Source organism: Malaclemys terrapin, chromosome 4 (assembly GCF_027887155.1).
Source record: "Malaclemys terrapin pileata isolate rMalTer1 chromosome 4, rMalTer1.hap1, whole genome shotgun sequence".
NCBI lineage: Eukaryota > Metazoa > Chordata > Testudines > Emydidae > Malaclemys > Malaclemys terrapin.
This window is the reverse complement of record NC_071508.1, coordinates 124,514,412-124,537,874: the sequence shown is the minus strand read 5'-3', so window position 1 is coordinate 124,537,874 and position 23,463 is coordinate 124,514,412. Positions and strand designations below refer to the sequence as shown.

General features: G+C 43.0%; 1 protein-coding gene across 12 annotated transcripts in view; it reads right to left on the bottom strand.

Annotated features, from left to right (window-relative positions):
- UNC79 (unc-79 homolog, NALCN channel complex subunit) overlaps positions 1-23,463 on the bottom strand; it is a 157,695-nt gene that overhangs the window by 73,976 nt on the left and 60,256 nt on the right. For 9 of the 12 annotated variants that reach the window (XM_054026851.1, XM_054026849.1, XM_054026850.1 and 6 more), the window contains 8 exons: positions 23,283-23,440; positions 21,619-21,800; positions 18,153-18,354; positions 16,603-16,782; positions 15,412-15,477; positions 9,447-9,733; positions 4,736-4,918; positions 3,654-3,816 (listed from right to left, as the gene is read on the bottom strand). In XM_054026851.1, coding sequence (XP_053882826.1) covers positions 3,654-3,816; positions 4,736-4,918; positions 9,447-9,733; positions 15,412-15,477; positions 16,603-16,782; positions 18,153-18,354; positions 21,619-21,800; positions 23,283-23,440 — 1,421 coding nt within the window. The remainder of the gene's footprint in view (positions 1-3,653; positions 3,817-4,735; positions 4,919-9,446; positions 9,734-15,411; positions 15,478-16,602; positions 16,783-18,152; positions 18,355-21,618; positions 21,801-23,282; positions 23,441-23,463) is intronic. The other 3 variants (XM_054026854.1, XM_054026855.1, XM_054026848.1) reach the window with 1 other exon arrangement.

Below are 23,463 nucleotides of genomic sequence, written 5' to 3'. Positions count from 1 at the left end.
AAACAGATTGCTGCACACCAGGAAGAGTCTTTGTCAGGTAAGAAGGTAATAACACATTCCCTAAAAGCAGCTATGTTTTATCATCAATAGAACCCCTCTAAGAAATTATCAAATTGATTTATAATAATAAAATTTGCAATTGTATAGGTTCTTACCCAGGGATATCAAGCCACTTTTCCAAACACTAATGTTACACTCCATCACTGAAACGAATATTCATTTAGATTTTAGTGCACCAACAAGAAAATCAGCTCCAAAGATGCCCCTGTATTACTGTACCGATTTCATAACTGGTAAACTGAGGTGCAGAGAAATTCGCTCACCTTCTTAAGGGCAGACAGAAAAAGCTGGGAATAGAATCCAGGAATCTGACTCTCAGTCCTACCTCTATGGAAGTGAGGAGTCAACGAATGGCTACGCAGGTGGTGTCGGAGAGAAGGCTTTGGATTCTTCGACCATGGGATGGTGTTCCAAGAAGAAGGAGTGCTAGGCAGAGACGGGCTCCACCTAACGAAGAGAGGGAAGAGCATCTTCGCCAGCAGGCTGGCTAACCTAGTGAGGAGGGCTTTAAACTAGGTTCACCGGGGGAAGGAGACCAAAGCCCTGAGGTAAGTGGGGAAATGGGATCCTGGGAGGAAGCACAAGCAGGAGAGCGCAACAGGGGAGGACTCCTGTCTCATGCTGAGAAAGAGGGACGATCGTTGAGTTATCTTAAGTGCCTATACACAAATGCAAGAAGCCTGGGAAACAAGCAGGGAGAACTGGAAGTCCTGGCACAGTCAGGGAACTATGATGTGATTGGAATAACAGAGACTTGGTGGGATAACTCACATGACTGGTGTACTGTCATGGATGGATATAAACTGTTCAGGAAGGACAGGCAGGGCAGAAAAGGTGGGGGAGTTGCGTTGTATGTAAGAGAGGAGTATGACTGCTCAGAGCTCCGGTATGATACTGCAGAAAAACCTGAGAGTCTCTGGATAAAGTTGAGAAGTGTGAGCAACAAGGGTGATGTCGTGGTTGGAGTCTGCTATAGACCACCAGACCAGGGGGATGAGGTGGACGAGGCTTTCTTCTGGCAACTAGCAGAAGTTGCTAGATCACAGGCCCTGGTTCTCATGGGAGACTTTAATCACCCTGACATCTGCTGGGAGAGCAATACAGCGGTGCACAGGCAATCCAGGAAATTTTTGGAAAGTGTAGGGGACAATTTCCTGGTGCAAGTGCTGGAGGAACCAACTAGGGGCAAAGCTTTTCTTGACCTGCTGCTCACAAACAGGGAAGAACTAGTAGGGGAAGCAAAAGTGGATGGGAACCTGGGAGGCAGTGACCATGAGATGGTCGAGTTCAGGATCCTGACACAAGGAAGAAAGGAGAGCAGCAGAATACGGACCCTGGACTTCAGAAAAGCAGACTTTGACTCCCTCAGGGAACAGATGGGCAGGATCCCCTGGGAGAATAACATGAAGGGCAAAGGGGTCCAGGAGAGCTGGCTGTATTTTAAAGAATCCTTATTGAGGTTGCAGGAACAAACCATCCCGATGTGTAGAAAGAATAGTAAATATGGCAGGCGACCAGCTTGGCTAAACAGTGAAATCCTTGCTGATCTTAAACGCAAAAAAGAGGCTTATAAGGAGTGGAAGATTGGACAAATGACCAGGGAGGAGTATAAAAATATTGCTCAGGCGTGCAGGAGTGAAATCAGGAAGGCCAAATCACACTTGGAGTTGCAGTTAGCAAGAGATGTTAAGAGTAACAAGAAGGGTTTCTTCAGGTATGTTAGCAACAAGAAGAAAATCAAGGAAAGTGTGGGCCCCTTACTGAATGAGGGAGGCAACCTAGTGACCGAGGATGTGGAAAAAGCTAATGTACTCAATGATTTTTTTGCCTCTGTCTTCACGCACAAGGTCAGCTCCCAGATTGCTGCACTGGGCAGTACAGCATGGGGAGAAGGTGACCAGCCCTCTGTGGAGAAAGAAGTGGTTCGGGACTATTTAGAAAAACTGGACGTGCACAAGTCCATGGGGCCGGATGCGCTGCATCCGAGGGTGCTAAAGGAGTTGGCGGGTGAGATTGCAGAGCCATTAGCCATTATTTTTGAAAACTCATGGCGATCGGGGGAGGTCCCAGATGACTGGAAAAAGGCTAATGTAGTGCCCATCTTTAAAAAAGGGAAGAAGGAGGATCCGGGGAACTACAGGCCAGTCAGCCTCACCTCAGTACCTGGAAAAATCATGGAGCAGGTCCTCAAGGAATCAATTATGAAACATTTAGAGGAGAGGAAAGTGATCAGGAACAGTCAGCATGGATTCACGAAGGGGAAGTCGTGCCTGACTAACCTAATTGCCTTCTATGATGAGATAACTGGCTCTGTGGATGAGGGGAAAGCAGTGGATGTGTTATTTCTTGACTTTAGCAAAGCTTTTGATACTGTCTCCCACAGTATTCTTGCCACCAAGTTAAAGAAGTATGGGCTGGATGAATGGACTGTAAGGTGGATAGAAAGCTGGCTAGATCATCGGGCTCAACGGGTAGTGATCAATGGCTCCATGTCTAGTTGGCAGCCGGTTTCAAGTGGAGTGCCCCAAGGGTCGGTCCTGGGGCCGGTTTTGTTTAATATCTTTATTAATGATCTGGAGGATGGTGTGGACTGCACTCTCAGCAAGTTTGCAGATGACACTAAACTAGGAGGCGTGGTAGATACACTAGAGGGTAGGGATCGGATACAGAGGGACCTAGACAAATTAGAGGATTGGGCAGAAAAAAACCTGATGAGGTTCAACAAGGACAAGTGCAGAGTCCTGCACTTAGGACGGAAGAATCCCATGCACTGCTACAGACTAGGGACCGAATGGCTAGGTAGCAGTTCTGCTGAAAAGGACCTAGGGGTCACAGTGGACGAGAAGCTGGATATGAGTCAACAGTGTGCTCTTGTTGCCAAGAAGGCTAACGGCATTTTGGGCTGTATAAGTAGGGGCATTGCCAGCAGATCGAGGAACGTGATCGTTCCCCTTTATTCGACATTGGTGAGGCCTCATCTGGAATACTGTGTCCAGTTTTGGTCCCCACACTACAAGAAGGATGTGGAAAAATTGGAAAGAGTCCAGCGGAGGGCAACAAAAATGATTAGGGGTCTGGAGCACATGACTTATGAGGAGAGGCTGAGAGAACTGGGATTGTTTAGTCTCCAGAAGAGAAGAATGAGGGGGGATTTGATAGCAGCCTTCAACTACCTGAAGGGGGGTTCCAAAGAGGATGGAGCTCGGCTGTTCTCAGTGGTGGCAGATGACAGAACAAGGAGCAATGGTCTCAAGTTGCAGTGGGGGAGGTCCAGGTTGGATATCAGGAAAAACTATTTCACTAGGAGGGTGGTGAAACACTGGAATGCGTTACCTAGGGAGGTGGTGGAGTCTCCTTCCTTGGAGGTTTTTAAGGCCCGGCTTGACAAAGCCCTGGCTGGGATGATTTAGCTGGGAATTGGTCCTGCTTTGAGCAGGGGGTTGGACTAGATGACCTCTTGAGGTCCCTTCCAACTCTGATATTCTATGATTCTATGATTCTATGATTCTATCTGCTAGATCACACTCCCTCATCACCCCTGGCTTAATTAATTAAATCAGTGGCTAGTGCAGAAATTTAAATATTTAAAATACCTTTTTCCTTTTCACTGTATCGGCTTATGTTACTGTTGTCACTGTACAAAGGACCGGCTGTGGCATGTGGCTTGCAGCTGTGGTACTGGGCGTTGAGTGTGTTGACTGTTATGTAGATCAGATGCAACACAATCTTGCTGATGTCACAGTCTCTGTACGGATACTATTCAGTGAAATAAAAAGATTTTACCTTAAAAACTAACTTATCCTCTTGATTTGTCTACAGTAGGCCCTTCCCTTGAATAAATATTTAGGTAATAATATAGAAATGACCAAACATATTGTCTTCTGGTGGCCCTTGGCACGCCTATGATCTTATGTTTCTAAATACACATGCTAGAAAGCAGAAATATTCCTCCACTTTGTAAAGAATGCTTTATAAAAAGAAACTGGCTTATAGATAAAACATTTTGAAGAATTACCTATGAGGATACTTTAATATATGATTTCCTTGGTTTTTATATGATAAAGCAGCCTGTTAATGATACCTCAAGAGGTCTTACCAGATCTATTTGCAAAATATTTGCTATTTCACTGATTTCCAATTTCTCCATTTTCAGGCACGTCAAATCTAACCACTAGAATTGTGTTCTGTATGTCAAATTACTGTCAAAGCTTCAGATCTCAGCTCCAGTCGATACTTTACTGAAGTTATGTTCTTTACAATCACATAAAAACATTATGTGAATTAAGAACTCCAGTTGGTAAATTGACACTATTAATTTAAAATGTAGTCAATTTTTTAAGTAACATCAGATATTACATCTGAGTCCACCTGCCAGTTTTGTGGTTTTACAACCCATTTTCCTGTATTCAAAAACATTTTTCTTGCTCAAGCTGTTAGGTGAAAAATCCACATCAACAATAGGGGAAACTGACTAGCTAGTTGACTATACAGGGTGAACTGTGAAACTAATTTTACACAAATTGAAATTAAATACCCAAAGTAAACAAACTGAAAGAGAGAGAAAAATGTTTCCCTCTAATCCCTTTTGGTTTTAGTAGGCTTAGGCATCATTTGAAACAAAATTTAGAGTGAAATGTGAATGTTAAGATAACAGCACCGCTTCAAGACAACAAACCTTGTAAAGGATGACAAGTAACGCCTTTAACCACATCTGCCGAATGTGAGGTTTGATGGACCAGAGGGAGCAGCGGGGAGGCTGCTGGAAGTAATGTCTTAGTTGAGGACAAGTGCAATACTTCAGCACCTGAACCACTAATGGAAGGAGATGTTTTCCCAGGTTAATGTTATAGTCCATCACCTGAAATGAATATTCATTTAGATTTTAGTGCACCAACAAGAAAATCAGCTCCACTTACGTTAGCAATTGTCATACTACAACAGCAACTTAAATTCTGGGAAGGTGAAGGGAAATGAGGGCCTGCAGGGAGTTTCCACAATCACCTAGAAAGCTTTCAGGAAGTTTGCTATTTCATTAGCTCTTTGCATGGTATCAGCATGATGAGTCATTTACTACAACACTGCCACTATGTTATTTATCATTTCAAAACAGACTATTGGCAACATTTTCAAACCTCCCCAATTAAGTTGCAGAGACAATATACGTATCAATGTCTGCTGTGGTTTCTAAATACCTTTTTCATGTGTAGAAACTGAGGACGTGCATCAACACATGTGTGTTCACACCTTACCTATAAAATGTAGCTCAGCGGATCAAATTCTGCCTTCAGTTACAATAATTTTTATTAACAGGTTTGCACAAGAGCAAATTAAGGCAAAAACTGGGCCTTTATGTCGTGTTATATTGTGAGGCAATGCAAAAAAAAAATTGTTGGGGGGGGGGGCGGGATCAGTTAGCCAGGCAAATGGATTTTGAACTATAAAACAACTGAATGTTGCACATCTCTTGCTTAAATACCATCCTAGTACTGAAGGATGCGAGCACATTTTACTCTTTTAATAGATTGTTCAATTAATACAACTTTACATTTATTGCATTAAAAGTCAATTCGCTCCTAACTGCCTGAATCACTTTTGAAAAAAGCATGTAAGCTCCTAAATCACTTACGCACTTCTGAAAATTTTCTCCAAGGCATAACTATGTTATAAACCATTTTCCAAACAAAAATGCTCAGTGATGTAAAATGGTTCATCCTGTAATGAGACCCTGTTTAGCTAGATGGGGAAAGTGTGTTAGCAAGAGGTGTGTTTAAAAACAGCTCTGGCTAGCACAGTCTGAACTGTAGTGTGCACAGGGCCTGCTCATATTACAAAATATATCATGCTCGGACACTCGTGTGTTATAACATAGTTTGATCATGGATGTACAAACAGGACCAAACAAACTTATACCCATGTTAGTTAACCAGCTACATTTGCCAACTCTCATGATCTTATCATGAGTCTTTTGATATTAGGTGTTATTCTTCAATTCCCAGGTCCCGGAGTCATGTGATCACCCGAGACTCTCATATCTCTTTGAGAAAGTAAGTTTCTAGCTCTCATAATTGCAGAGAAAAGCTTGAAAATGTCATCTCTAAAGGTTCCACTATCAGGAGGCTAATAAAAATTATCCACATTTTTTTTTAATCTCATGATTTTTAAGTCAGTCAATCTCATGATTTTGTTGGCCTGACATGATTTTTAAATACTTTGGCTTAGCAATACCTAGGGTGACCAGACGTCCCTATTTTATCGGGACTGTCCCGATATTTGCTTGTTTGTCCCGCATCTCGACCGATGTTAGGTAGGTACACTGGACAAACAAGCAAATGCTCCGGAGCCCAGAAGTGCTTGCATCCCCCATCCCCCGCCCCGACTCCACCCCCTCCTTCCCCCATTGGCTCCCTCCCCAAATCCCCGCCTCTTCCCCAGGCTCGCCATTCCTCCTCCCTCCACAAGCGCTGGAGGGAGGCCCCGGAGACGCAGTGGGAGCACAGGGCCGGGGTGAGAGAGAGTCCGGCCATGCCTCCGCCCCGGGGCTGCTGCGGGACTGCACCAGCTGGGCAGCCAGCCCAGACACGACTGGCCAGGGGCTGGGCGCAGCGTGCGCGCTGCTGGGTCCCCGCAACAGGCCCGGGGGGGGTTCGGGCCTGGGCGCCAGAGCCGCAGCCGCCGAGCTTGGCCATCAGCCGCTTCCTCCCCCTGTGGCAGTGGGAGCTGCAGCAGCGGCTGCTCCAGAGTCCCACTGCCCAGGTGGGGAGAACAGCCACCGCCTGGCCCTGCAGGCCGCCCCCCCCCCCTCCAGGTACCGCCCGACTGAGTCCTGCCTGCGCTCGGGGCCAGGCCGGACTCTCACTCACCCCGGCCCCGCGCTCCCCCTGCGTCTCCGGGGCCTCCCTCCAGCGCTTGTGGAGGGAGGGGGGGGGGGTTGGTTTTTTTTTTTGCTCTGCCCCGATATTTGACCTGGGTGATCTGGTCACCCTAGCAATACCTCATATAAATGGGTGCACTAATCACCTCACTCACTCACTCACAGACAGACTATTTTCCAAATGTACTCACTGTTGGGGTTCACATTCATTTTTTGATTAAAGTAGCAAAGCCCTAAGACAGGACTGTATATACAAAACACAAGATTTAGCTCCCAAGCTCCTGCACAAGTGGATTGACTAGGCTTTTCTATGCAGAGTTTCCTGTTCCTGTCTCTCTCTTACTTTAGCATTTAACACTCCTTGAGTCGAGCTAATGAGACCCATCTTGTCTGTCTACCAACATATATAAACTGTCAGATGAATATATAGTGCATCTCCGTATGTGGTCCTAGAGCCTGACATCTGATTGCAACAAGGCTATAACATGGTTCTGTAACATGATTATACTAGGTTTTGACCAAATCATCCACACAGGTAAGACCAAACTGTGTTATAACGAGGTGTCGCAATACAGTACATTTTGTAATGCAGACAGGCCCTGAAGCCAATGGCACTTTTCTACACGTTATATTAAGATTTGGGAAGTCTAAAATTATATATCCTGACTATAGCTCAACCTTAGGACTTAAAGCACAGTTTTACCAAGTATTATCAAGGCCCATCTGTGCTATATTCTTTCCTCCAAAAAGAATTGTCCAACAGCACCACCTGGTGGGATAACATCAAAATGATTTTACCTTGCACAATCTTATCTCCGTGTTTGCTGCTAGGAATAAAAGATATCTCTCTATCTTACCAAAATAGCAGAGCAGCAATATTAGGGTGTAAGGAGTTGAATATTAACAATAATCTTTGGAAATAATGTTTCCTTGAGCTAAACTTTCTAGGTTTAAGCTCACAGAAGTTAAAGCTAATAAACCAGCACATTCATCCAATCCCACCATTTGCAGGACTGGCAATAGAAAGTAAATATTTATAAATTTTGTGTTATGTTAATGTTGTATTTTACAAAGTTCCCTCTTCTTGTGAGCAAATGGCAGTGCTGCAATAAAGAGTGTGGCTCTAACAGCCAAGGAGATTCCCTACACTACAGAATGCTCCCTTTTATCACAAGTAAAAAAAATCATAAAACGAATTCCAAATTAATATTTTCACACTAAAGACATGGAGTAAAATCCTGGCCCCATTAAAGTAAATGGCAAAGTTCCCATTGACTTCAGTGGATTCCAACCATGGATCTAAATTTTCAAAAATGAATAGTGCTTTTGTGAGCCCAACTTGAGACACCTTAAAGAGACCAGATTTTTAGAGAGTGGGTGTTCAGCACTTCTGAAAGTCAAGCCTTCAAAGGTGTCTCAAATTGGGCACCCAAAAACTGAGGCAAGCACAATTATTAGTTACTTTGGAAAATTTAGGTTATGGTTCTACAGTCTAACTTCCACCTTCTGAATCTTCAAGCTAAACACAACACAATTGGCCTGAACCTCCTTTCATATACACCACTATATATCCACAGTAAGTGAGAGGTAAATCAGGAACAATACACTGTGATTGCATCTTGATAGGTCTGGCATGCAGTTTGTACAAATGCCTCCTGATCTAACTGCCCACATGCACATATATGTACCTGATCTGCATGTACAAATGTCTGCATGTTTTGCCTGGGGCTGCATGTGAATTTCTGCAGATTCATCCATCGCACCCTGCTTTGGAAAAAATGGGTGCTTCCTCCAATGTGTATAACAAAAAAAGCAGATGAAAAACGTGATATTCTTGCATCTTTATTGGGCATTTTTAATGGTTTATGGTTATTTGAACTAGTGACCATTTTTCTCCCTTAAAGTTCACGTAAGAGGAAGTTTTAATAAGGAGTTACGGAGAAACATTGCAGCAATGAAAAGACTTTGTCATCAAAAGCAATAATGATACTCTGCAACCATGTAGCACCTTTCAGCCAAGTATCACTTTACTAATATGAGTTAATTAAGCCCTGGCGAGATAGGGAATTATTGTGGACTTCATTTTACAGATGAAGAAAGTAATGCACAGAGAGGAAAACTAACCTGCTCGGGGTTATATAGCAAGTCTATGGTGCAAATGGGCATAGAACCCATCAATTCTAACTTGCAGTCTCTGTCTTTAACCACTTTCCTTCCTTCTCCAAAGCAATAATAGCACTAGGAAAGGTACTTCATATGTCTGGACTAAGCTTTTGAAGGGTGAACAAGCAACACAGCCCTTCTCGCTCTCAAATTCATCCATTTATTACAATGAGAGCATAAATCTAAAGGTATTACGGTTGTTTACCGAACACTCAACCAGCATTTTTAATACTGTAAAGAAGACTGCCTTGCAGACATTTCAGGAACCCCAGACAACGGTAGCTGGCTGGGGGAGGTATTTTGGTGCAGCTCATTGGATCACATATGCCCAGCGAGAATAAATCACACCTACTTGTGCTATTCCAGCGATAAATGCATTAAAACAAGTTGAAATGCGCATTTTCTGAGGCGCAATCATGAAGCATCCTTCCTGTTGATCATAGCCAAGCAAGACATACAGATGGCGCTTCACTGTGTTGAAGGCTTTAGCACTGCTGATATCTGACTCAGCACTACTCTCATCCTTTGCCATAAACTTCATTAGCACAGTAATCAGCTGGTGGACGGTCTGATGATCAATCCCAGCATCCTCTGGAAGCAGGTCCTTTATTGTATTGTCATTCTCTGGGGATGGTTGTCCTATCAGCACAAGAAAGACACTGATGAGAATGACTGCAGTGCAAGGCAATAAAGAATCAGGCCAGAGACATCTATCCAAGAGACTTGTTCCACTTCTGACCCTATATGCAGATGTTAAGTCAGTAGGAATTGTGCGTGCATTTTTGAGGGCAGTAATCTACTCTCGTCTTTAGGTATACGAAATTAACTCCGTATTTTGTTGAAATCAAAAGCTTTTCAATTCCTCAAACGTCCTCAGTGAACAGTCATACTGTATGTGACTGATTCTGATTTCCTTTCACACCAGTGTAACTCCACCATGTTCTGTGGCCTTACTCCTGGTTTACACTACTGTGAGCAAAAGAAGAATAATATTTTATGGGTTAGAGCCTCAGTTGGTGTAATTCATCATAGCTCCATTGACTTCAATGGAACACAAGTTACTCCAGCTAAGGGTAATCCCAATAAAATTTTAGAGCAGTGGTGGGCAACCTGCAGCTCACGGGCCACACACGGCCCGTCAGGGTAATCCACTGGCGAGCCGCGAGACAGTTCGTTTACACTGACCATCCGCAGGCACAGCCGCCCGCAGCTCCCAGTAGCTGGGAACATGTCCTTGCGGACCCCACCACTTCCCGCAGCTCCCATTGGCTGGGAATGGCGAACCACAGCCACTGGGAGCTGCGCACAGCCGTGCCTGCGGATGGTCAGTGTAAACAAACTGTCTTGCGGCCCGCCAGTGGATTACCCTGACGGGCTATATGCGGCCCACGGGCCCCAAGTTGCCTACCACTGCTTTAGAGGATATGAGAGAGGGGAAATCTTGCATTTGATCAAAGAGATAATGAAGGATTTACCTTCTAACATGCATAGTGCATACTTCTCTCCAGACACAGAAGAATAGTGGATTTACCTGATTAGATTGTGCCATTTTAGCTTTATCCAGGAAAGCCACAGCTTCCAAAGGAATGCAGAGATCCTAACTATCATCTAATACTGCTAAGTAAATCCCTAAAATCTATACAGAGTGTGTTAAAGGTATGCTGTCTGATAGTCTAAGCCAAATTGTTGCTTATACTGTTGTATACTATAGTATCATATATATATTATATATATTGTTTTACAAACGTTAAATATTTAGTACAAATATTCTCATGATTATTTTCCAGTGAAAGAAGTTGGATTTGAACATTTCCCTGCAGTGCATGCAACCCAAACAGTAATGCATGACAATCTGAACAAGAGGGAAATTGACTAACTGAGCATCATTGTCCATTCTGAATGAATGCAAAAAGGAAACAAGCAGCAAAAAGAACAAATAGTAAATCAGATTTATAACATTCTTTCCATTTTCATCATCTAAAACGTTTTCAGCAACATTTTTAGGTAAGGAATATTTTTAACCCTTATGATTTCTAAGTCATAGGTGCATAGGTGCCGACTCCCTAGGAGCTCTAGGGCTGGAGCACCACAGGGAAAAAATGGTGGGTGCTAGACACTGACCGGCCGCCCCCCTATCAACACCTGCCCCTTCCCCCCAACACCTCCTACCCGCTGGCAGCCCCACCAATCAGTGCTTCCCCCAGCACCTCCCACCCGTCGCAATCAGCTGTTCCGCGGTGTGCAGGAGGCACTGGGGGAAGAAGCAAGAGCAAGGCACACTCTGGGAAAGGGTCGGAGCAGGGTGGGAAGGGGCAGGGGAGGGAAAAGGCGGGGTAGGGCTTTGTGGGAAGGGGTGGAGTGGGGTCGGGGCCTGAGGCAGAGCCAGCAGGGATCACCCCCCGACATATTAGAAAGTCGGTGCCTATGCATAGGTGCTCGACTTAGGTATGCAGGGGATGCTGCCGCACCTCCTGGCTTGAAGCGGTTTTCATCATATACAGGTTTAGTTTGGTTCAATGGCTCTCAGCACCCCCACTATACAAACTGTTCCAGCACCCCTGTTTTAACCTGTCAGTGCCCCTTTATCTGGCCCAGGAAATATCATCCTCCATTTTACCATATGTATAAGCACGTCTTTATTACTGAGATCCTTCATGCTAGAGATGAAGTATCAGAAGTACTGAGTACCTACAACTCCAGCTGAAGTCAATAGAATCTGCAGCTGCCCAGCACCTCTAAGAATGAGGGTCTTTTTACAAACAACAATATGTGAAGGTATAAAGCAGAAGTGTTGGTAGAGAATGCAGTGTACTGTAATCCCAACACAATCAGTTTAAATATGGATTAAAATAAAGTACTTGCTGCATAATTCAAATTCCCATTCTTTTTTTTTCCAGGTATGAACTAGGGCTGCAGCAGTGGCTCCTGTGGGACTGGGGCTGGGGATTGAGAGTGACCCCACCCTGCACTCACGTCAGGCAGTGGCAGCTCCTGTGTCCTGCAGGGCTGGGCCCAGCTCCAGGCTCCAAGCATTGTGACCTGGCACACAGGGTCTCAGCACCTCTCTCATTCTAATTTGGCCCCAGACCTGAGGAAGAGCACTGGGGAGCTCGAAAGTTTGTCTCTCGCACCAACAGAAGTTGGTCCAGTTAAAGATATTACCTCATCCACATTATGTCTCTCTCATCCTTGACCTCTTTTGGTCCTTTAGAATTCAATTGAGAGTGATAACCTTTCCAAACAATTCCACAGCAGAGATATCATTCTCTATTAAATTCTATTGAATACTTTCTCTAAAAAGGACATCAGTCTCATTCAGAAGATTTTAACAGTTTTTTCTTTAGCCCCTACTGGTTTCATCTCTATTAAATTCTGTGCGACTTTTCCTTAACATAAAAAAAATGTTACTATGGAACTGAATGAGTCATTAATGTGGGTCTAAATCTATCCCAAAACTTCCACATACAATTAAATGAGTAATTAATCTGATAAAATTATCCTTTTTACTTTTGCTCACTGAGCTGTGTCTTTCAGAAACTTGAAGATAAGGAAATATTCAGTCTTGCAATGGGTATACAGTAGTGGCATGAGTTAATGGATACTTCCAAGGACTTTTTCTGAGCTTTCACTCTCCAGAATTAATATATGCTCTCACAAGCATGCAAAATCTCATATCTGGTACTTCTCTCTGTTATTAGCATCCATTATGATGCCACTGTAAACTACACCAGGGAAAACAGAGGGGCAGGTCCTCAGTTGCTGTAAATTATCATAGCTCCACTGAGGATCAGCCCCAGCATATGTTAGTTATATTGTCCTCCTCCTCTTGGCTAGATGTGTGCTTCTTTAGCCATTATTATAGGGTAATTCATAAACAATGATTATTGGGGGATTTGAGTGGTATTTGGTCTGTTATTTGTTTTAAATGTGTAAGAGTCAACGGATCTAATTCAATATACAGATATTTCAATATTACCCAGCAGTATGTAACAGTTCTAAGGTATGTCAGATTTGGAGACTAATCTTCTTGCACACATACGAAATGGGAAATAGCGGCCTATGAAGGAGTACTGCAGAAAGGGATCTGGGGGTCATAGTGGATCACAAACTAAACATGAGTCAGCAGTGTAACACTGTCGCAAAAAAAGCAAACATCATTCTGGGATGTATTAGCAGGAGTGTTGTAAGCAAGACACAAGAAGTAATTCTTCTGCTCTACTCCGTTCTGATTAGGTCTCAACTGGAGTACTGTGTCCAGTTCTGGGCACCACATTTCAGGAAAGATGTGGACAAACTGGAGAAAGGCCAGAGAAGAGCAACAAAAATGATTAAATGTCTAGAAAACATGACCTATGAGGGAAGAGTGAAAAAATTGGGTTCGTTTAGTCTGGAGAAGAGAAGACTGAGAGGGGACATGATAACAGTTTTTAAGTACATAAAAGGTTGTTACAAGGAGGAGGGAGAAAAATTGTTCTTCTTAAGCTCTGAGGATAGGACAAGAAGCAGTGGGCTTAAATTGCAGCAAGGGAGGTTTAGGTTGGACTTTAGGAAAAACTTCCTAACTGTCAGAGTGGTTAAGCACTGGAATAAATTGCCTAGGGAGGTGGTGGAATCTCCATCATTGGAGATTTTTTTAAGAGCAGGTTGGACAAACACCTGCCAGGGATGGTCCAGATAATACTTAGTCCTGCCTTGAGTGCAGGGGCCTGAACTAGATGACCTCTCGAGATCCCTTCCAGTTCTATGATTCTATTATTCTAATCTGAGCCCCTTTCACCCTCAAATTACCTCATGACCTATCAAAATATACCATTCAACACCAAGCCATGATTAGACTGTGCCTCATGCTAAACATGATCTCTTTGTCTTTCAGTACATGCCACTCAGTGGAATTCCTGCCTCCTGTGACAAAGTGGGTTGGAATGCTGACCAGAGTTAATAATTAATAAGGGCCTGATCCTGTGTCCTTGATTCCCACAGAACCTCCACTGATTTCAACAGGAGTTTTGACTGAGTTGGGACTGCAGGTTTAAACCAAAAATGATGGAGTGGATGGGGGCGAGGATCAAATCTTTACTTCTACATTTTCTCAGTGTAAGAGAGAGGTGTGTTTTTTGATAGCAGATGTGCAGAAAGTATTTGGATCTGTATTGGTTCTTTGGAAAAAATCAGTCAAGTTCAGTATCACTAATCGCAAGTATTCATGAGTCAGGCCTCCAAAAATCAGGAGTTTTTTAAAAATATAATAAACATTGGGCTCCTTTTGCCTGCAGGTTTCCAAGCCTTTGGAATGCATTCAGGTCATGATTTCAGGCTTTTCTTCACCATCAGGAGGGCTAGAAACGTCCAATTTTTTAAAACAAAAGCTGAGATTCTCACATAATCACCTGAATCCAGGAGTTGAGTCTTTAAGAATAAGATCAACTATCACGAGACTCATGACACAATCATGAGAGTTGGCAACACTGCAAGTTAGGTAATATGAGGCTGACACTTCCCATATCACAAGGGAATTGATCTTGGTAACCCTGATCTCTGCCAGGTGACTGAGGCCTGGGAATAAAGAATAAGTCACTTCCAACACTCCTGTGTATCACACCTTTTATCAGATTCTGACAAAGTGTAAAGGCTCTCTGGCATGTAAAGACTCACCTAGTCTCTGCCTGCCACATGATTGATCTGCACGGGGCTATGAAAGGAAGGGGGTGCTGGTTCAAAGGAGGCTAGCATAAAGCAAGGTTGTGCTCCTGCCCTTTCCAGGTCGCTGAAACTGGGAAGACCTTGCAGGTTATCACCCAGTAGTTTGAGTTGATTTGTTCTAGTTTTGAGCTTATATTTTTAGCAAATAAAGCTAGACCTGAAGAAAGGGACATGAAGAGACCCTGTAGTTGGGACTTTATTTTTCTGTCCCGACGGTGAGTCTGCACACTGATTTACACAGACCAGCAAACAATATTACTATTATTATTTATTGTGCAGTGACATTTAGGAGCCCCAGACATTGACCAGGACTCCATTGTGCTAGGTACTGTACAAACCCTGAACAAAAGAACAGTCCCTGCCCCAAGGAGTTTACAATAAGTATAAGACAAGAGACAATAAGTGGAGACAGACTGACAGACTAAGAGTATATAACTTGCAACAACTTGCAGGCCCAAATAATTCCTTCTTCTGGCACTCAACATTTTAAGAAAGAACCTTTTTGATAAGCTAGTGCCTAATGCAAATTATATCATGATCCAATAAAAGAGATCGCATTCCCTCCCTTCTTCCTGTATCCACTATACACCCCTCTCTTCAACAGAGGAAGTACCCACCTGGCGTTTGCTCTGGTGTTCCACCAAGTGCAGGAGCAGACTGCTCATGCCTGGTCAACCTCACAGCTAAAAACCAAGAATAACTCTGTTTAAATAAGCAATAGAGACAACTTAAACTTCAACATATGCTCAGCATTAAGCTGAGTTTGATCTAAGAGAATTCTCAAGTGTATGTATTAATTGTTATCATGCAGTGAATGTAACATTTTAGAAGATTTATTTTTGTGGAGTTGTGATTTTATACTCTGTATCCCTTAACTCTAGTTTCCTTTATTACTCAGTTTTTCTGGTCCAAGAGTCATTAAACAAGAAGGACTCATGCAGGATCCAGAATTAATCAATAAAAGTTACATAAGATTCAGAAGAAAACTATAAGCAAAATAATTTTGGTTTTAATTTTGTTCTCTACTAATTTTAGAGGAAAAAATTCTAATTAATCTTAGCAGTTGATTGGCACCGATGACTCGGTTAATTTTAACAAGTATTATATTATACGTGTTGGGGGGTATTAAGTGTTGCTGAAGTATCTTTTAAGTACAGGACTAATTAATATTTGTAAAGTCCCCTAAAAATGAAAAATAGTAGATTTAATTATCGTTTTTCCTATAGCATATTAACAATATTCTGGTCATTGATATTTTTGCAGCACATGCAGCCCAGAGGATTTTGAGAATCAATTTCCTCGTATGTAAGATGGTTATAAAAATGTTTTGTATGCACATTATTATACTACTAAGGGAAATCTGCAAATATAGAATGGTTGCAGCAAAGAATTTCTTGTTGTTTGAAAAGTGCCAAGCACATGTATAGTATTGTATAAATTGACAAAAACATATTAATTAATAATAATCAGCAATAACTGAATCACTTTCCAAAAGCTATCTCTAGTTCTTGTCCAAGTAGCCAATACATTAGCCAGCTTACGCAGGTTAAAAACTATCTACAAACTTGTTTCAGGGCACTTCATTCTATCAATAAAACAAGTATAGCACAAAACGGGAATGTTGTCCATGTTATTTGCAAAACTCACTGACTTCTAACTAGCAGAAGTTTGAGTCAGTCTCTAACCCAGATATGCCAAACTGTCCCCACTGGATGAATACTGAAAGTCCCATTGTGTACTCAGCAACAGGATGCAATCTTAAGGGAGAAGATGCAGGCTTATCTCAAAAATATAAATGGATACTCAACGGATTTTGGTGGTTAAGGTTTCTGGAAGAGAGAGTGCTCTCTTTGATTCCCCAGGTCCCTTCACGCTGTCCCTCAGGGAACGCACGCTCTTCTGACGATTACGTGCAAAACGAGCCCTCTTGATCTTCCACATTGCTGTATCACTGAGGTTGGCGACATTTGTCCGGACAGCAGTGATAGCTTTACAAATGCAATCAACCAAGTTAGGATTCATTCTGTTTATTTTGAATAAATATTTACTGCAAGTCTCACATGCAGGCAGACCCCGAGCCCCACTGAAGTCAACAAGTCTTTATATGGGTGCCAGGGCTGCCGCCACCGCAGCTACAGCTACCATGGGGCTCCGGCGGTGATTTAAAGGGCCCAGGGTTCCCAGCTGCCACTACTGCAGCCGGAGCCCAAGGCCCTTTAAATTGCCACCAGAGCCTCAGAGTAGCGGCAGCAATTTAAAGGGTCCAGGGATTTAAAGGCCCAACCCCTTCCTCCTGAGCCCTCCCCCACGCTCAGGACCCCAGCCCTGCGTACCGATAAGTCCCGTAAGTTACTTTCAACTCTCCCAGTACACTTCAATTAGCTTTAATGGAGTATTGATGATCTGGGCACATGAGACATTGAAGCCCTTTGATTTTTACAGTAATTAGAGATCCAAAAGCAGATAATCAAATCCCCTAAACCCCTTATGGTTATGTTTGGAAAGCCAAGAAGCAAAGGGGCAAAAGGTGGACATCTGCAGCATAGTTATATATTAAATGCTCCCAAATATTTTTCACTTTAAGTTACTGATTGATTTGTAATTTTTACAATAAATCATGTAAAAATAATCATACAAAGACAAGTGCAATTATTATTTTATCTTAGCCCATTGGAGGATGGAAAAAGACAGGATCTCCCTGGGTACCTTAACAGGAAGCCAGGTATGTGCAGTACCTCTGTTAACAAATGTCTGTTACAGACACTATGGGAATTATTAACTGTTGTATGAGCCCCAAATACCGGTCATGTAATATCACCGTTGCCATTCATCCATTTGTATCTTTTGGACTGTATGGCTTCTGGGCCAGGGATTGTCTCTTTATACAGGACCCAGCAGAATGAGGCCTAAACATGACTGGGGCTTTTGGGAATAATAATAAATGAAATAAATAATAATAATAATAAATTAATTATTAATTATTATTAAGAGGGCAAACTATAAACCTGTCTACGGTGGGGTCAAGAATAATGTTTGGGGGAACTGGTTCTAAAGAACATTCAGGCTAACTCAGTTTGACCTTGACTATTCACAGAACCAAATCATGTTTCAACAAAGTCTGAGAACTATGTTTTAATTAAAGCAGAACATGGTGTTTAAAAACCTTTAAATATAGTGTATCCTAATCTGGTCTAGGAATGTTTACACTGGGTTATCCACGTCTAGTTTTAAATGACTACATCAGTTCAGCAAACCTGGTTAAAGCCCCACTGCAGATGGGGCCTTCACTTCTCTCCTCTAGTTCAGGGAGCTGAATTCCAGCAGTGGTGAAAGATAATGTGTTTCTGATTCTGCTTACTTGTTGGAAAAGGGAATTCTTTGTTGCAGTCCAGATGAAGCTGTGCTTCCAGAGAGAGTGTCTCAAAGCGATTCACAAAGAACTCCCAGCTCAAAGCCGGAATGTCCTGCTTTAGAAAATGAAGGAGCAAAAGCTTGCTGAGAATTGTGGGTCTGTCTTTGACAACTGTATCAAACTGGAAATCAAGGCAGAGGCACAGACCCTGTGGAGGAAAAAAAGAACAGAACTCAGATGGAAAGAGTATTATTTTAAAGAACACTTGTTAGAGAGGCAAACCTCTCAACTTCTCTAATCAGCTGGTAGAGAAGAAGGGCCTGTTTCTGGTCTCTCACACATGTCAGTTGGGAATAACTACTGAAACTGATGGAAAACCAATGTAAGTGAGGGAAGAATTAGGCCCTCGTCGTTTTGAATGGGGGATTTTCCATTTTAATTTTTAAAAATATGTAAGTATAGGGCAAAAATTTACCCAATTACATGCGACACACAAAATTCTCCCTGATCATACCCTGCTGCTCCGTTGGTTTCAGTGAAGTTATACCAGTGTATTGGCCCCAAGTCATTTTAAAGTGGAGGAAGCAACCCTAGGGTTACCATATTTTGTGCCTCCCAAAGGAGGACACTCCACGGGGCCCCGGCCCCCGCCCCCAGCCCCGCCCCAACTCCGCCCCCTCCCCAAAGTCTCCGCCCCCTCCCCTGCTTCCCGCAAACATTTGAGTCGCGGGAAGCCTGAAGCAGGTAAGGGGGAGTGTGGAGGGTGGAGGTGCGGCCCAGGCTGGCCCCGGCCCTGGGGTGCCAGCCCCGGGCCCGGTCCCCGGCCGACCACCCCCGGCCCGCCCAGCACTGCGGTCCCCGGCCCGGCCCCCTGGCCGAGCACCCCCGGCCCCCGGCCTGGCACCGCCGGTCCCCAGCCCGGCCCCTCCCCCGAGTCCCCGGCCCGGCCTGTCCCCCGAGTCCCCGGCCCGGCCCCGCCGGCGCCCCCGAGCCCCCGGCCCAGCCCCGCCGGAGCCCCGGAGCCCCCGGCCCGTCCCCGCTCCGCCGGCCCGACCCCCAAGCCCCCGTCCCGGCCCCCAAGCTCCCGGCCCGAGCCCCCGGCCCCCGAGCACCCACACGGACGGGAAAATCGGGACATGCCGGGCCGGACATGTCCGGCTTTTGGGGCTTTCCCCCCGGACGGGGATTTGGAGCCCAAAAAGCCGGACATGTCCGGGAAAATCCGGACGTATGGTAACCCTAAGCAACCCAGAGTTCTGACAAGCAAAGAATATAGGAATCAATGCAGTGCATCTAGAAACAGTTTCAAACCCAAACCCTGCCGTTACTATGACATACCTATCAGGCAGAAGGACACTGCGGGTATTAGCAATGCAGATGTGCATACCATGCAAAACCCTTTGCCTCAGAATTCTTGGGCCAAATTCTGCTTTCATTTTTGTTCATGCAAACCCATTGCTTTCAAGGAATCTTCAAAACCAAAGGGGGGTTCTGGGAATTTGGCCATTTATTTCCAGCAGAACCATAAAAGTAGCATTGGGGCTAGAGCACGAACCATATTCTGATAAAATAAAATGAATGGAAGCTAATGGAAAGGACTTTGCTTGCTAACAGGAATTCAAGGAGTTTGATACAGTTCATGAAGAGTGGAGACTATTGAAGCATGTACCACTAGAAACGTATGTTACCTCCCATTAATTCAATCAATGAAACATGATGGGAATTTAGCAGCAATTCTACTGGTTCAACTGTTTTAAGTAATCAAAAATGTTATGTTTTAATAAATACATAGATCAAAAGTATAGGTTTGATCTTGACCTTCTAGTGTACCCAAAATTCCCATTGATTTCAGTAGGAGTTTTAGATAGGCAGGCTCAGGCCCCAAATGAGAAAGATATATTACATGGTTAAAAGTATCAAAGGCACACAAATGCTGCTGTGTTTTATTAGCACAAGAATTTTGAGCTTGGTGTCAACATTCATGTTTGAAAAAGACAACAGGAATTAAATATTTAACAAGTGCAGCATATGTGGGACAAGCCTGTCTTCCTCAAAAAGAAGAACCTTTGGCCAGACCACAAAGAAAAATCTGGCTTAGGCAGTTATTTGTAGCCTTTGGCATATGCAATCAATTTGTCAAAGCACTAGGGACACATCTGAAAAGATTTAGACAGAACTGGAGCTGTGCAACTCCGACTGTTTTCAGCAGAATCCACATTCCCTGAGCTGTGCTTTGAAAATCTGCCCCATATATCGTATAAAATAGCAAACCTATGAACTGCATTTTATGGGCAACTGTACTGGAATTATTACTTAAATACCTTTTTTGTTCTATCTACCAGAAATAATTTATACCCGATATTGCACTAAACTTTATAATGAGATTTTTTCCATCTTGCTTATAAATGTAGGTCCTGATCCTGCAAAGATTTATATATATGCTTAATTTTAAGCACATGAGTAGTCCAATCAGGGGGTCTTCTCATATGCTTAAAGGTAAACATGTGTATAAATCTTTCAAAGATCAAGGCAATAGGTAGCTTTGTTTTCATAAATTTTCTGCTATCTGTTTACCTGTGAGTAAGGCCGTTCATGTGCAGGGGTTTTTTTTGTTTAAAAATTCCTAGGAATTTATCAGTGTTTACTACAAAGATAAAAATGGGTGAAAATCAGTGCAAAAAATTAACTTCGCCATTTTCTGGTAAATATTGGGGGACAGGAGGACAGAAAAAACAACATATAGAGAAAAGTAAAAATACGGAGTTTAATGCTGTGGTTTATTTCATAAAATGTACATTAACAGTTCGTACACATATGCACATGTGCATGTGTGTACCTTCCACTACTTTGCCTTACTTTAACAGACAACCTCGCAATTACACTTAGACTAATTTATTATTAACATAAATACATTTACCTCATATAATGTATTAGATTTCCTTAATATAAACAGTATTTTCCTGTACATGATTGGTCCAAACTTAGGGTGAAAACCAATGAGAACTGAATAATAGCTTTTGTAAAACCTGCGAATTTTTCAGTAAAAAAAAAAAAAAAAAATCAGTAAAAACTGAAAATGAAGGGCCTTACTTGTGAGTCAGTAGATTTTTGAACTATATTTTTTTCCAGCATTAAAAAGAAAATCACCCCAATTTGTTTTACCATTATAAAAATAATTATGTTTTTTCAAGTAATAGCTCAGATGCTGTAGAATCCTATTGTAAGCTCTAGTGTTTTGGACCAGAAGACTGGCACCTCTAGAATCTGTAAAGGGCATGTTGCCCCTGTGCGAGTTAGCTACTGAGAACCTTAAGATGCTGTGTTTTCTGAGGTTATAGTGATGGGCCAAACTCCAAACTATGGATCTGAACACCTTTGAACTTTGGGGAAAAAATGGGTCAAGATCCTGTCTTTGTCACTTGCACTCATTTCTAACTTTGATGCATTTTTTTGTTCCATATGGTGAACCTACCTGCAAAGCTGGCCTCTTTATGGTGTCAAGTAATAGCCCAGCTCTTGTAGCCACTGCTGGGTTGACATCCTCCATGGCAGTCAAAAAACAGCAGAATGCATGAGCCAAAGAATATTTCAGCAGGTGATTTTTGGTCACTGAGTGAATGTCCAGAAACCTGCACAAAACAGCCACTTTCTCTACTGCAGCAGACAAATCCCCAAACAAAGAGAATATTCACATTAATTCAAGCAGTGACCTTTTCCCCTATGTTTTGAACAATATACACAGGCCTGTATCTCATAGAAAACAACAAAGAATAATCAAAACATCAGCTTGTTTCCACTTTCAGCTTTGTGCGACAAGTGCACATTTTTCTCATTACCCCAATTACTTACAAGTTAACCAGATTCTCCCCTACACTACAGCCACTTCGTGTCATGCCCTTGGTGCAAAGTAGTCCCAATGCCAGCACATCCAGCCAAGGAGGATCATTCCAGTGCAGGAGGATCTTTTGGAGGCACAGAGCCAGCACAGCTGCTTCTACACCAGCCAACCTGCCTACAGCTGGCTGGGCTACAGGAAGGAGCTTCTAAATTCACAGATTCATAGATTTTAAGGCCACAAGGGACTATTATGATCATCTAACCTGACTTTCCGTATAATACAGGCCAAAAAATTTCACCCAGTTCTCTGCATCCTTGCAATTGCAAGCAGCTATAATGGCCCTTTGGGGGCACTGGCAGGCAGCAGAACTTAGAGCAGCTTTTAGATTGACTGTCCTGGTGCACCACTGGCCAAAGACCTCTTTACACCCCACCCCTTTTCCCAAGCTGTATTGTGCACTCCTTGTCTGCAGCCAAGGATGTGGGCCAATAATTTCAAAATAAAATCCAGTGGGCTTGAGTCTCTTCTCCCTTACACCAATGTAAATTAAAAGTAACTCCACTAAAATCAATAGATTGACATCAGTGTAACACCAGTGTAAGAGAGGAAAATAAGGCTGATTGATTGTAATAGTTGCTTCTTCCTTTTCATTCCCCTATTTCAAACATCAGGATCACTTTGATTTGAAGGAATTCCTCTATTAAGGAGCAGACGGGAACAGCCATTGCTTCTTGGCATTAAACCCGAACTAGCATCATGGGCCTTGATTGACCAGCACAGAGAATATCAATCCAATGGGCAGTAATATAGATCTGTTTTTTCTGATAACAGAAGGGTAAAACTATGCATGGAGATTACTAGAGAATTTTATTATGCTACAAACATACACCAATACCGGAGAGCTAAGTTAAATACCCTTTAAAAGGCAATACAAGGGGGTACTCAGTGAGTAATGCTCCATTACTGGAGATATTTAAACTAGGCTAGCCAGAGCACAAGGAAATGGACCATAAGGAACAATCCTGCATTAGCAAGAGGTAGATGGACTATGTGTGGAGGACCTAATGGGTCTTTTCTATCAGTGTGGTGTATGATTTCATTAAATCAACCACCAGAGCAGCCAATGAAGACAATGAATTTTAAAAAACACTTATGGGTAACAGATGGAAAGAAACTGTAGAAAAATAGCCTCTCTACCTTAAACAGCCAATGCCAACTACAGTATCTACAACTGATAAAACCCCTTCCTCCCTGCCATAGCAACCCGCATGCAAATATCGTACACTTCTCAGACCTACCTGCTTCAAACCTCATCTTCCAATCTTTGCTGTTAAAATTGCTGTTTATGATTGTCCAGAAAATATCAGCTCCATGAGGAAGCGACAGAGCATGTAGAAGGAGTGGAACAGCCAATGAAGAAAGCTGAGAGAAATCAGACTTCACTACTCTCCATAAACTAGAAGGACCAACAAAAGCAAA